Source organism: Liolophura sinensis, chromosome 10 (assembly GCF_032854445.1).
Source record: "Liolophura sinensis isolate JHLJ2023 chromosome 10, CUHK_Ljap_v2, whole genome shotgun sequence".
Taxonomy (NCBI): Eukaryota; Metazoa; Mollusca; class Polyplacophora; order Chitonida; family Chitonidae; genus Liolophura; species Liolophura sinensis.
Window position 1 is genome coordinate 8,299,571 of NC_088304.1, and position 15,787 is coordinate 8,315,357.

At 41.7% G+C, this 15,787-nt stretch overlaps 1 protein-coding gene across 1 annotated transcript; it reads right to left on the bottom strand.

Moving 5' to 3' along the window:
• Positions 1 to 1,536: 1,536 nt before the first annotated feature.
• LOC135476503 (von Willebrand factor D and EGF domain-containing protein-like) lies at positions 1,537 to 14,625 on the bottom strand. Its single transcript, XM_064756539.1, has 13 exons — positions 14,562 to 14,625; positions 13,952 to 14,161; positions 12,960 to 13,127; positions 12,413 to 12,472; positions 10,417 to 10,670; positions 9,773 to 9,859; positions 8,579 to 8,899; positions 7,608 to 7,693; positions 6,105 to 6,168; positions 5,027 to 5,221; positions 2,864 to 3,084; positions 1,826 to 2,120; positions 1,537 to 1,584 (listed from the first exon to the last, which is right to left on the bottom strand). Exons 1-13 carry the CDS (start codon positions 14,623 to 14,625, stop codon positions 1,537 to 1,539), a joined length of 2,073 nt encoding a protein of 690 aa, XP_064612609.1.
• Between the last annotated feature and the right edge of the window lie 1,162 nt (positions 14,626 to 15,787).

The window sequence follows — 15,787 nt, forward strand, 5'->3', positions numbered from 1 at the left end:
CGAGCTTTTCACGCCATCTGGCATACCCTAGGTTTTACAGCTTGAAATACTATCACTGTCAGCTTTTGGAATCATTCTTTGACTTTTTTACCTGTCACTTTTTATCATGGATGATAACAGATTAACTGAAAAATGAGTTTTAAGCGCGATTTCCCGTTATCGATGGGATGCTGGTCCTTATTAGCCTACTGTTCACAAGAATACCAGATGTCAGTGGTTTCTGTACACTACATCTTCAGGAATGGTGGTCAGCTAAACAAACGAGTGCTGTGACGACATCCCTTGGCAGAATTCAGGTTGCCAGATTAAACCCTTTATAAGAAGAAAAGTTATCGTACCCTTAACACAACTTCCGTGGAAAGAACATTCGTTCGGGCAACTAGACTCCATCACTTGATCAAGTATGGACGGGGAGCCTCCTTCCGGCATCCACAGCGTCGTGTTCCTTCGCACCTCAGACCTGCAGTTGTGTTTAAACGATTCCAAGGAGGACAGGGTCCATTCTGTCGTGCCAGAAAGCTGTGGAGGGCAAAATACTGTTGAAAATACTAGTCACTAACATGGGAAAGCTTTTATTTCTATATCAAAACTAGTTTTAAATGTGTCATTAATAAAAGTTGTTCCAGTGAGCTTGAAGCCTATTCGACTGTGTTTTGAATCAAATGTTGAATCTCGGGGTTTTTACTGTGTGCATCAAACTTACCAGTATGTCAGCAGTGCAAAAGTCGATGTCACGATCCATTTCCACGTTACCGACTTTTGAGCAAGGTTGAAACGCAGGGGACCGTTGAAAAAAGCGTACACAATGCTGTCTAGCTTTCTGCTCATTCCATCCATTGCTCCATTTAGGTACCTGGAGGTTGACAAACCCCGCATATATAATCAGTACTGTCTGAAATATCTCAAGAGGCATACATTTCGGTCACGGAAGGCTTCCCCATTTCACCGGTTCAGTAAACGACATTGACTTCAAGCCAATGTAGATATTATAAACATATGAACATTTCATCCTGGTTCTGTTAATCTTAGCCTGCCCGAGATATTCGCCAAAAACAACTCAGAGTGATTCAGGGCACCCAGAGTCAATCTGGACACTCGGAGTCTATCAGAGGTTACTCAGAGGTCAGAGATCATTCAGATGTCAGAGATCACTCAGAGGTCAGAGGTCACTTGCAATCAGTTAGAAATCACCCAGACGTGAGCTCAAATTACCCTCGCAGCGACGGCATTGGTTCCTGTATTGGCTCCTGGGTCAATGCGTTATATTACCCCGCCAACCACTAGGTCAGTGAGGCCCCAGCCTTGTGATATCTAATAGGTCTGATATTTACTGTCAAGTACACATACGTAAACTGGTTACATTTTGGTGTAGCCAGATGATATGTACGACCTGTCCTATTTAATCTAATTCACCTCGCAATTGGCTGTTTTTCTGGATTGCAGAACAAAGTTACCAACCTATGGTGATTTTGACGTTATACTGCAAAATTTATAATTATTGCTAAAAGCTATAACCGTTTCCGGAAGTGCCTTCAATCACACTGCATCCATGAATGCGTCTACATTGTTGTAATTCTTAAATATCTAAGGGAAATAATGTCAGGTGCCGGAATAGGCCCACATTCTGTATTGACTGCCAAAATGGGTCTACATTGATGTAACTCTTTAATATCTAAGATATTATGGCTTTGTATCTAAGATACATGACTTCATGGATCCAAATATGCCTACATATTTTGTAATTATTTTCTGTCTATGTCTATTATCAGCCTAGATTGGTGCAATTCTTCTGCATTAGGTAGAATGTCTCCCTAAATTTACTTACCGTAAATTGGGTATTCGTGTACAACGGGAAAACAGGCCTGACATCGTCGTCATTCAAACCATCGCTATTTTCTGCTTGTCTCTTTCTCCGCCCGGCTGACGACTGTGGAATCTGAGTACAGTACTCATCCGTCACCACGGGGTCAAGAGTACCGCACGGCTGGGGGGACACCCTGCTACAGCTCACATTCTTTGACACCTGTCCAAATTGACTGGTACAAGAACATTGACCCACCTGGGCTGGGTCAAGGTCGATATCAGGATAACCATAATACGACTCCTTTGTGGTTTTAATTCTGAAAAGCGGGGGAATAAAGATCAAACTATTAAGGACAATCACACGTTTTCTTTCAGAATGCGTTACTTGATGACGGTTTCGTCTTGGCGACAGCTGTAATGTTCATGTGTGGAGGAAATTCGGTAAAGCCCATGAAAATCATCATGTACCCGACCAACGTCAGCCATCAGAGCTGGAGCCTGTTTTACAAACCATTTTGTAGATTAAACCTTTTGGATGCCTTGCTGGATACCTGGCTTTGTTAAAGTTTGTTAAAGAAAATGAAGCTTGTGAAACTGTACTCTAGGAAAATAGTTAAACACAATGAAACCCGTCACTCGGCGCGTAATACGTCTCAGAGTGCTTTCCGGAGACAACTACAAGCAGAGACAGAGAACGGATAACTCTGATTAGATGAAAGGGTGTGTTTAGGCAAAGAATGTTATGAAAATGGTGAACAAATCCAGCTGGCTTAATACCAGGGTTCTATCTATATCTAAATGTCTACGTATACAAAATCGTTCAAACTTCATGTCGGCCATTTTGAAATTTGAAAACATTCTTCTTTCTTCAAGGACATGTTATTATCTCCTGGGGTGTTAGTCAGTGGGTTATGAAGAAAATGCTCCAGTAATCGCTGAAGCGACTGAAGATGTACCAAACAATTTGTATAGAAGTGGATCATATGTGTGGGGATACTGAAAACGCAATAATGAAAATCGTACTAACCATACACTCCCTTTCAAATCAAGATTTATTTACCTCCATGTCTCTCCGTACTTATTGACCACACAAAACACGTTCACGAAAAGGAAGTCACAGTCATTGCTGTGCTGGACCCCATTTGGGTCTATGTACTCGTCCTTCTTTTCCCCGTTAAAGTTCCCGCACAGCCCCATCACCTGTCCCACGTCAGCCGGGGAGGGGATGATCTTGACGTAACCTTTCCTGATCTCAACTACCAAACCAGTAGGCAGTTCTACCTGTGAAACGTAACCAACAGCACGGTACGAGGAATCAAACTTTAAACATTCACCAGCAAAAAATAAACCCCACCAAAAACACAGACATTTTTTAGTTTAAAGCAGGATGACAAACTGAACAGTCATACTGTATAGTCAAATGTTAGTCCTTATATGTAAGATATTTTATTCCTTCGATGAGTAAGTGGTGAAAGTCGAATACCGTGTCCGAAATATATGACTCATATACATTCTGTTAAGTTTAATTTTCATCAGATAACGTTTTGGGGATTCTAAAAGCCGTGTTAGTGGGCATTTAATATGTTGTTATGGATCTAGACAGCGACCACCACAATCAACGTTCCAAGATTATTAACAAAAAAATAATGTATCAACTACAAACATATATAACCATACAATAACATTTCCAGGTACATTTTCAGTTTGGTCTTGGATAATACCCTAGCACATTACCGATGTCGCACACAAAAAGCTTGGGAATATATTAACACTAGTTAGCTGTATATCCCCAGTCCCTGGGTATGTTCAAGACAGTCCTATACATCCAGCAAAGCCAGCTTAGGTCGTTCGCTCTAAGTAGACATACAAGGTCGAGTCCAAGTGCAACCACAATGACCAAACATCGTGACTGATAAGGTGCTCTATGATCAGCCAGCTGAAAGGGCGATGATTAAAGATCGTAACTTTGGAATTGCAATATGGCAGGCTAACTGGAACTACAATGACCAGAGATCGTGACTTTTGAGTTGCACTATAACAGACTAACTGGAACTACAATGACCAAAGATCCAACTTGACTTCTGAGTTGCAGTATTTGATTAACTGGAACTGCAATGATCAGAGATCATTACATTTGAGTTGCACTATGGAACTAACTGGAACTGCAATGACCAGAGATCGTGACTTTTGAGTTGCACTATAATGGACTAACTGGAACTACAATGACCAGAGATCCGGCGTGACTTCTGAGTTGCAGTATTTGACCAACTGGAACTGCAGTTACCTGAGATCGTGACTTTTGAGTTGCACTATAACAGACTAACTGGAACTACAATGACCAAAGATCTAACGTGACCTCTGAGTTGCAGTATTTGGAACTGCAATGACCAGAGATCGTGACTTTTGAGTTGCACTATAACAGACTAACTGGAACTGCAATGACCAGAGATCGTGACTTTTGAGTTGCACTATAACAGACTAACTGGAACTGCATTGACCAGAGATCGTGACTTTTGAGTTGCACTATAACAGACTAACTGGAAATGCAATGACCAGAGATCTTTACATCTGAATTGAACTATGAGGCCAACGGCAACTGCAATGACCAGATATCTTGACAGACTTCTCTTTGGCAGGCCAAGCAGACCGACAATGACCAGATTCCAGTTCCAACTAGAACGGCAAAACCAGATATCTTGATTGTCAGTCTGTTTTTGATGGGCCAACGCATACGGCAATGTGGTTACTGTAAGGCTTACTTTTGATAAGCCAATTAAAACGGCAATAACCAGATGTGGTTACTCTTTCGTTGCATTGACAGGGCAAGTGGGGGCCGAAATCGGGGAACTAGAATGGCACGGACTAATGTCAAATGTATATAATGTATCAGATTTAGACCTCATATAGCAGGAACAAAAAAGGTCTTAGTGGTCATTAATGTTTGTTAATTAGATGTGATGACAATGTGGCATTTGAAGCAATTCTAAACGTCAAATATATTGCAATTAACATCACTGCAGTTTTTCACCTAATTCTACTTAACGTATGGTGTTAGGGAGCGTGTCATTTTATCTAATTAGCATTTACATGAACAGTTGAAATAAAACCCTCTATGAGGTAAATTGGAAAGAGTCGTATAACAGCGGTGATGTCTGACCATTTGTCAGCAACCCTACTCTTGTCGCTGCTCTGATTTTGCTTTCTGTGTTGTAGTGTTTCATACCTTGTAGTTAGTGCCTTTATCCGGTGTGGTGACTCTCATCTGGTTCCTATTGCAGCCGTACACCCGCACTCGGGTTGTCTGGTAAGCCAGGTTATCTTTACAGGTAGAAAACACAAAAATCTGCTCGCCCGATCTAACAGCCGCACCACAAATACAACGTGGGATAGTCCCACAAGGCTGGAAAAATCCTCGCACCTGAAATGCACATCATTAAAGGTAATGCCAAGTCATAATGCGTATGCTTCATTTTTAGGGTAACTAATTCAATTAAAATTATATAATAACATACTGGCTTACTCTTCAACCGTACGTGGGAAGGTTCCCCAGCAACCTGGGGATGGCTGTGGGTGTCCTCCGGGCTTTGTCCGGTTTCCTCCCACCATAATGCTGGTTAGCGTTTAGGGTTTAGAGTTATGGTTGGGGCCATCGTCGTATAAGAAAAAATTTCCTTGAGCATGACGAAAGACATTAAACAAATAAATAAATAATCACACAGACATGGGGGATGGCTGTGGGTGCCTTGATTGGCATGATGGACACATGTCACTCTTAGTAATAACATCATCGATTACTTTCAGCATTCACAAATTTCATCATGCATCTACCTTCCCATCAAGCACAAAAAAAATTTTAATTTCGTCGCGCATCACACTTAAATTTTCATGTAACAACTCAAAACAATGACATTGCACAGCGTTTATTAAAAGCGATGCCAGCTTTTCGTTTCGATTCGGAAGATGAAATTCAGGGGAGATAACCATCTTATTAGACACAATAAACAATTGTGACCAAAACTGATGGAAACTATAAATAGCCAGACGTCTCTTCCTACATATTTAAAAATTTTTGTTCTGACATGTTTGACAACTTCTTATGAGGCCATGAAATAGGTCACGTTTTCGGCGTGCTGTTTTTTTTTTTAACATTAATCACAACAAGTTATACGTCCTAATTCCTATATTTACTATATCCAAGACACCTGGGAACAACACAGCACCATTTACACTCGCTTCAATTAGTGTACATTCACAAACTATATAAATATGTAATAATAATGTGGTAAATGAGGCATATTTACCTCTATAGGTAAGGTCTTGTGGCGGTACAACACAAACTCGCCGGGCAGTTGCACGTCAAATGATCTGTGTGGGAAATAAATATCATTCGTGAAACTGAAAATTTGTCCACTAATTAGTCTCGCGACACATGGCAGATATTACGATTGGTGCCACAAGAAAATAGCAATCGACAGGAGATATACATCATTACAAAGTGTAGACCTATCATGCACCCAATAAACTTTTCAAACCTCCACTCTTGAGAGAAAGAGATGTCTCATGAAACTGGGCTCAGATATCTTTCTAAAGCACTTGCATTCCTCATATATCCTACAAAACTGAATTAAATGTCACCAGCTGAGTTAGTCATTTATAAGCTCTAAGAAAGGTGGCCGAGGCATGGCTGAAATACTGCCGTCGTGACGTTAAGTCAAAATAATACATCCATTCTACAAGACACGTGGCCAACGCATGGCTGAAATACTGCCGTCGTGGCGTTAAGTCATAATAATACATCCATTCTACAAGACACGTGGCCGAGGCATGGCTTAAATACTGCCGTCGTGGCGTTAAGCCATAATAATACATCTATTCTACAAGACACGTGGCCAAGGCATGGCTGAAATACTGCCCTGTTGGCGTTAAGTCATAATGATATACCCATTCTACAAGACACGTTGCCGAGGCATGACTGAAATACTGCCGTCGTGGCGTTAAGTCATAATAATATATCCCTTCTACCAGACACGTTGCCCAGGTGTGGCTGAAATACTGCCGTCGTGGCGTTAAGTCAAAATAATACATCCATTCTACAAGACACGTGGCCGGGGCATGGCTGAATTACTGTCGTCGTGGCGTTAAGCCATAATAATACATCCATTCTACACGGCACGTGGCCAACGCATGGCTGAAATACTGCCGTCGTGGCTTTAAGTCATAATAATACATCCATTCTACAAGAGACGTGGCCAAGGCATGGCTGAAATACTGTCGTCGTGGCGTTAAGCCATAATAATATACTCATTCTACAAGACACGTGGCCGAGGCATGGCTGAAATACTGCCGTCGTGGCGTTAAGCCATAATAATATACCCATTCTACAAGACACGAGGCCGAGGCATGGCTTAAATACTGCCGCCGTATCGCTGGGCCATAATAATATACCCATTCTACAAGACAGGTGGCCGAGGCATGGCTGAAATACTGCCGTCGTGGCGTTAAGCCATAATAATACATCCATTCTACAAGACACGTGGCCGGGGCATGGCTTAAATACTGCCGCCGTATCGTTAGGCCATATTAATACATTTAGCCTACAAAACACGAGGATTTTGAGGCGATTGTGAATGATTAGAGCGGGATCGTACATAATACACTTGGCATGCAGTTTTTATACTCCATAAGTGAAGGTTTACACCAGAATCTAAGTGCTCATCATCAAAAAACAATATTTATGAGCAAGCAGTCATTGTCGTCAAATGTCAAAATTACAGGTAACTTGAATAGGAAGTCAGAATGATTACCTTCCATCAAATGATCTAAAATGGGGGTCGTCACGTATTGTGCAGTACGATCCTGGAGTCAGAGCGTCTTTATCTATGATGTTAATCTGAAAAAATTACAATGAAGACAAATAATAAAATCAAAAGCAATATAATGATTACAACTGATGAATATTATATAAACAGTATATAAATCTAATAAGCATAATGAATATAGGTGGTTTATTTAAGTTGGTGTAATTGGAGATGTGTTCAAAATGTTAGCATATTTTTTCATCGCTAATTTCAAACTGTAAGACTCTAGAATGATGAGATCTGCACCAAATTGCAGCCCGTGTTCTTGCCTTTCATATGTATGTAACGGACTGGAGATACGGTCAATATTTTTTCTACAGATTTCCGAATGATGGAAACTCTGCCTTGTCCGGTAAAAGTCATATCTTAAAGAGAAATTACATTTTATACTCCCCTTCTCACCTAGCATCGGAGTGTAGAACTTAAACACAAAAGAAATTTCTAACAATCAATCCTTTCTGTCGGCTACTAAACTATCAGCAGTAAATCAGACTTACAATTCAGCAGCGCCGGTATAAGTAAACTGTTACAATATATTCTTTCTATTTACTGATTTTCAGTACTAGGCCCAATGCACATAAACCTATCTGCCAACCTACTCTTCTCAGGTTCAAATTCAGTTTATCCTTTTTTATTCTCATTGTGGATGTTGCTTTTTTTAATATCACGCTAACAGCGCGGAGTTCCGCTAACAGGTTTAATATGATATTTGAATGACGGCTGCTTTGCATTACCTTAACGCGTGCTACGCTTGCCCACTTTCATCAGCTGCTATATATGCGTTAAACTTAGATTTAAAATTTTGAATTAATCCAAAAACAGATACCGCAGATGGTAAGTACGCGAGCTAGTAACGTCTAGAAGAAGGAAAGTAGGTCTCTACTGAGCTTACTCACAACGACCGGTTGGGGCTTTACGTCAGCCCACACGTGGTTGGGCGCACTGAAGGCTGGGGGTGTTGAGGTCAGGAACAGTTGGCTTATGCGACTACCGAACATGCCGTCGAACTTCGCTGTCACTGTCAGTTCGTGAATGGCCATCCAGTTCTTTGCGGTCAGCTCAAATCCACAGCTCCCTTTTTCTGTTGTCTTACACCCATTATTTACATCCGTTTTCAAGTCAATGAAGCGAACAATACACGGAAATGGAGAGTTAATTTGGCAGGGAACAGGCACGGTGGATTGGAGCCGAATAATGACAGGATCTCCCTCCTTCACATCAACGACTGGATTTAAAACCTGGACAAAACAAACACTCATTTTAAGTGTTTCTGAAATCATGAATTTCTGTAATAAGTCAGATTACTGTTTCGAGGGCATCAGTGCACAAGACCACAACGGGCCATACATGGAACAAACAAAAGCTGAGTGCGATTTATCCCAGTGCTATAACCTTGACGATTTTGGCGAAAAGCCAGGATTTGGCTGGGTTCTCGGTAAAAATGTCCTAGACTTAAAGCTATGCTCAAACCCAAGAATAATTTCAGTGGTCGCAAATATTAATTTGAAACGCACGAAATATGCGCAATTGTGCATGGCTGCCAGCCGAGGGTTATAATGGTTTAACATGGATACAGACAAACCACATGACTGTTTGTTCCACAGAGAAATAATCCCCGTCACGAGCGCTCGAAACAGTTGTCTAGCTTTTAGTCATATACACTTTCGAATGTCTATTTCATCACTAACAACAATAGTAATTTGAACCACTATTATTGGAATTATGTCGATGAGGTAACATCGTGGAGCATTCCGAGAACAAGCACGGATTCTTGGGCGTGCCAATCGATGACCTTGTGACTTACTTGAGTCTGATCTTGTCATGTTGCCTTCATCCCACGAAAATCTGTTAACTGCAGTGTCCAGGACTGGTTACTCCTTCGGCTATAAGTCAATGATCGTGTCGCGCTATTGTATTAGTTAAGCTTACTTTCATCCGACGAAGAATTCTTGACTCTGGTGTTCCGGACTTGTCTGACATTTTCTCGATAGCTTCTTAATGAAGATTACTTTCATTCGACGAAAAAGTTTTGGCTCTGGTGTTCCGAACTCCTTGAGTTGTGGATCAATACACTCGTATCTGACCTTTCGCGTCAGTGTGTTAAAGCTTACCTTCAGTCCGGCGAAGAACTGTTGACTGTGGTGTTCCGGACTGGGCACTCCATTGGCCGAGTTGCGAACTCTGACGGAACACTGGACCTGTAGTGGACATGGAATATAGTCTTTGTTACACGTGTAAGGCTGTTAAAATTAAAATATTTATTAATTAACGACACAGCCTTACATGATCAACTGTTTATGATCTCTTTTATAGAGATTTTACGGTGATTTCGGTCATTTTAAAACACAATTCATAAATATGAAAAAAGACATCAGCCCTAATAAGGAACGATTTACGTAAGCATGAAGCAAGCAGGTGAATACTGGATTCTTCAAGGGTAATTAAATCAATGAAAATATTCTTGCATAGAATTATCTGATTGATAAAAGAGAATATGAAATGTGGACTGAAGTGGTGTGAAACATTTCTAGCTCGTACTAGAAGCTAGCTTGTACCGGAAGTATAGCACTAGTGTGGCTTTAAGCGGGGCTATGAAAGTATCACACTGTTGTGGCTTTAAGCAGAGCTATGGAAGTATAGCACTATTGTGGCTTTAAGCCATAGCCATACGTTCAACTCAAGACTCATTCATCAAAATCGTACATTACTAATTTAACTTTATTGATTATATATTGGGTCTACATAGTCATCTTACGTTCATGCCAAGCTTGTATTGGCCAGTCCACATCGGCTCTAGCAGCTGAGCGGCGGCAGGCAGATCAGCTCCGGACTTCTGGGTTATCCGGGCCACTTCATCTCCGTTTATTCTCCAAACGACGTCGTAGAAATAACTTGGGTTTGGGGAGATAAATTTACAGTCGAAGCGTAAGTCTTCAAACGCGGTGTTAACTGTGCTTTTCCCCAGGAGTGGGGCGACTTCTGGTTTAATTTCGATGGTAGGGAAATTACCTGCAAAAGTCAACACGTTTTACATATATTAAAGGACGTATCAACTGCTGGGGAGCAGCTGTTAGCTTTCAGGAGCTTATATATCTACCAATCGCCCAAAGCACATTATATTTTTATTATTTTATTTCTCTTGATTTGCCAAGCTGTGAATCAAGGCCGAGTGTTGTCAGTGTGTTGGGGCGGTATCAGCGTGTATGTGTGGTAGTAACATTGCGTTGAGGTCTTGTCGGTCTGTATGAATCACAGTATTTGTGTTTTGAAATCGTGTCTGTGTTGAGACGTTGAGGTAGCGATGTGATGAAGCAGTGCCTGTGTTGAGGCGTTGAGGTAGCGATGTGTTGAAGTCGTGTCTGTGTTGAGGCGTTGAGATAACGGTGTGATGAAGTCGTGTCTGTGTTGAGGCGTTGAGGTAGCGATGTAATGAAGTCATGTCTGTGTGAGGCGTTGAGGTAGCGATGTGTTGAAGTCGTGTCTGTGTTGAGGCGTTGAGGTAACGAAGTGTTGAAGTCGTGTCTGTGTTGAGGCGATGAGGTAACGATGTGTTGAAGTCGTGTCTGTGTTGAGGCGTTGAGGTAGTGATGTGTTGAAGTCGTGTCTGTATTGAGGCGCTGAGGTAGCGATGTGTTGAAGTCGTGTCTGTGTTGAGGCGTTGAGGTAACGATGTGTTGAAGTCGTGTCTGTGTTGAGGTAACGATGTGTTGAAGTCGTGTCTGTGTTGAGGCGTTGAGGTAGTGATGTGTTGAAGTCGTGTCTGTTTTGAGGCGTTGAGGTAGCGATGTGTTGAAGTTGAGGCGTTGAGGTAGCGATGTGATGAAGTCGTGTCTGTGTTGAGGCATTGGGGTAGCGATGTGATGAAGTCGTGTCTGTGTTGAGGCGTTGAGGTCGGGTAGACTAGTCGTCGTGGTATCAGTGTGCTGAGACCGTGTCACCGTCGCGGTGTTAGTGTGTTGAGCTCATGTCCGGGGTTTTTCGTTATTACTATACTGAAGTGGTGTCAGCTAGCAAAAAAGGCGTTGCGGTATCCGTGCGTTGGGCTCATATCAGCATGATGGGGTCGTGTCGGCGTGTAGGCTAGACGTCACATTGTCTGTGCTTTGGGGTCGTGTCAGCGTGTATACTAGACATCACAGTGTCTATGTTTTGAGGTCGTGGCAGTGTGTAGGTGTAGCAATTTCAGTGTGTTGGGGTCGTGTCAGCGTGTAGGCGTTGTAGTATCAATGTGTTGAGGTCCTGTCAGCGTGTTGAGGTCGTGTCACCGTGAAGGCGTCGAGATGTCTGTGTGTTGTGGTCGTGTCAGCGTGTTGGGGTTGTGTGAACATTTACGCTAGACGTTGCGGTGTCATTGTGTTACGGTCATGTCAACGTTTTGGGATGGTAGTGGTGTAGTCTAGACGCCGCGGTATCAGTGTGTTGAGGTTGTGTCAGCGTGTAAGCGTCGTTATGTAAGTGTGTTGGGAATTGGTAAGAGAGTTGAGGCCGTGTGTAGGCGTCGCTGCGTCAGTGTTTTGAGGCTGTGTCAGCATCTTGGGGTCCTGTTTGGGTGTTAGCCAGACGTGGAGGTATCGTTGCGATATCAGTGTTTTAATTTCATGTCAGTGTGTTGAGATCGTGTCAGTATGTTGAGGTCGTGTCAGCGTGTTGGGGTCATGTCAGTGTGTTGAGGTCGTAGCAGTGTGTTGGGGTTATGTCAGCGTGTTGGGTTCATCGTGTTTTTATGCGTTGCTGTATCTGTAGGAACTCACTTGAACATGGCGGAGTGCCAGTCTCCGAAGATGTCCCCCGTGGACATGAGGCTTTCAGATCTGTAACGTGAATAAAGAAAAGTATTATGATTCTTGGTTTTCATTGGTCAAAACACGCTCACATGACATTCCGCAAAACATGATGTACAACGATAACGTGCTCAAACAGGCAACGTGACGCTCGCAATGTAATATTCCACCTTCACGGGGCAATAGCCAACGATCTCGCGCCATAATCCAAGGATTATGTGGGTTTATTCTGCCTTTGTGTGCTCTCTGGCGTCTACTCGTTCGAAAGTAAACAACCGGAAAATGGCTAGATCCGCTATGGAAGTACAATTTTAGCGGTTTAGCGGTTTAAAGAAACAACTGAGTAGGTAAGCTGTTTTAACGGTAAAATAAAACTGATGATACATGCTATGGGATGGAATATCATGTATTGTCATCTCTCGACATGTGATGTTCACTTCTCTCGAGGTGACAACGTCCCATTGCGCAGGATGCACTATACAACACTGTACACCTGTTGTATACACCGGTGACTTACCAAAACAGTACCCAGCCGTACAGAACGGTGTTGGTTTTAATTCGTACACTCGATATTGACCACAGTTCTTTACTTTGATCGGGAGTTTCACTGCGCATGGGTTGTTTGGTGATGCCACAATGCACGCTGTCAATCCCCTCTGTTGGTTGAGAACAGCTGGTATTGTTCCTGAAACACATCGTTTTGAAATAATTACCACGTCCTTTGCAGATGGTTCCATTTCAACTAAAGGTGTAGTGTTAGGTAGAGACAAACCACTCAGTGTTATACAGCAAAAGGTTGAACAGGAGAATAACTAACCATTTACTCCTATTCGTGGGTACAAAGAAATCCCACTATTATATGGAATATGTTGACACTTGGACAGGAGAATAGCTAACCATTTACTGTTATTCGTGTATACAAAGAGAAATCACTATAGTATAGAGTATGTTGACGCTTGGACAGAAGAATAGCTAACCATTCACTGTTATTTGTGTATACAAAGAGAAATCACTATAGTATAGAATATGTTGACGCTTGGACAGGAGAATATCTTACCATTTACTGTTATTCGTTTATACAAAGAGAAATCACTATAGTATAGAATATGTTGACACTTGGACAGGAGAATAGCTAACCATTTACTGTTATTCGTGTATACAAAGAGAAATCACTATAGTATAGAATATGTTGACGCTTGGACAGGAGAATAGCTAACCATTTACTGTTATTCGTGTATACAAAGAGAAATCACTATAGTATAGAATATGTTGACGCTTGGACAGGAGAATATCTTACCATTTACTGTTATTTGTGTATACAAAGAGAAATCACTATAGTATAGAGTATGTTGACGCTTGGACAGAAGAATAACTATCCTTTCACAGACATCCGTGTGTACAAAGAGAGACCATTGTTAGAAATTGAACAAAATAACTAACCTTTTACTTTCATTCGTGTACATACAACTCTAACAGAAACAGTGACGTTTGTGCAGCTAAAGAACTAACCTCTCATCCAGATAGGAAATCTTGTATTACATGAGCCTAGCTTGGGGGCAGAGGTAGCCAGGTCTACATCGTCGCTGCCCACCTTGAGCCGGTACCAACCCGGCTTGAGGGAGATGTCACAAAAGCCGTTGATGATCTGATCAGGTTTCTGTACGTGATTCGAGCCTCTAGTGCTGTCACTCAATAACACAGTATTGTTAACACACGGATCTGTGAAATAATCAAAAGTTTATGTTTTTCAATTATTTAATTCATCAATGATTTATGTTCAGAACAGCGGAAGAATCCTCTGCTTCCTGTTCTATGTCTCACGTTGAAAACTGGCATCTACAGTACATTCTCGTCTCTGTCTACCTCATTATGTACTGTTAGTAACGTTTTGTCTGTCAAGCTGTTTGGGCGGCAATGTCCCCCTGTAACCTTATCTAAGCTCAACCATCTATGGAAACCATGCAAGACCGCCGAGAGATAGACTGCTATAGAAGCCATCAATGAAAAGGTAAACATAAACAGTTCATATAATAAATAAATTTGCAAATTGTCAATGTAAATGTCAAGTGGCCTGATGAAGTCAATTCAAACCCAAACACTCTCGCATTTTTCTACAAACCTTGAAGCCAAGCTGGTGTAAAGCTGAGGAAGGCAGCCAGCACAGGTAGCAGTAACCGGACCATGGTGTTGATAGTGTGTGCAAGCACCAATGTCTGAGGCCCGCTCTACTGCCCCGTATATAACCTACCTGAGGTCACGTGAACCATTGGATCCGGTATTACATTTATCGTAATTATACATTCAATACAATGGCTTTTTACCTTTATACAAAGTGTTAAAAACAGGATATTTATGCGAAACCAATTAGGGTACTTCTTCAATCTGAACTAATTAAAATCTTTCACGTTTGAAAATTTAGCCATGGGCAGACGCCTTAGAATACGGATATTATATGTCAGAAAAAACGTCGTAAACAGACGGTGAAGGTAAACAGTGTCAAGATGATAGAATGTCAGAATGCTAGACAGCATGTATACCGTGGGTTGCAGTATAAATCAGGCTCATCAAGTAACCTCCTCACAAGCCGCACTTCTTAACGCACTGAATTAGTAATCCCTTATTAAAGACGGGGGAAATTTAAAAATATATATATAACGTTCAGGTCAGATGTTGGGATAAATTTACTGCGTTGGATTTGTTTGTTTAGTATTAATGCACTTTAGAACATGTCACCAGTATATGTTATCGTTAAAGTTTATGGGTGAAGGCTACCACCACACCTTCCCCATTACTGGGTGATTCTTTTGACGTCATGCCGCAGCCGAGACAACGAAAATCCTCACAGATAACTAATTAAACTTGATAAATTATAGGACAGAGCTCATTAAAAGACGCACCCAGCAGAGATGAAAACATGTAATTATCTAACAAAGATTGTGATTCTTTCTACCACCTCCGTGAACACTTCACGAGCGAATTACTATTGGTAAATGTGTTTCTCGTTCTGCGAGACTTTCTCTTTTCTTACATGAAATTTTTACAGTGTGAGAGCCAATCCTATGTTCTACGTTCTATTTACCAGACCGATCTGAACTGAATTGTGGTGTGGTGGTGGTGGGGATGGGGGGGGGGGGAAGGGTGATAATGATCATGGCATGCCTCAAGAAATATATCACACAAGCAACGCTTTACTTAACATATCTTCACTGTTAGCATATTAGATGAAAAGGTCAAAAACATTCAGGCTGCTGAGGTCAGTTTAATATGTTTCTGTCCCCACGGATAAAGCGCTGGATAGTGCATCTGTGCACAAGTGTTATTCGAAGCTCTTGTACATGTAGACAG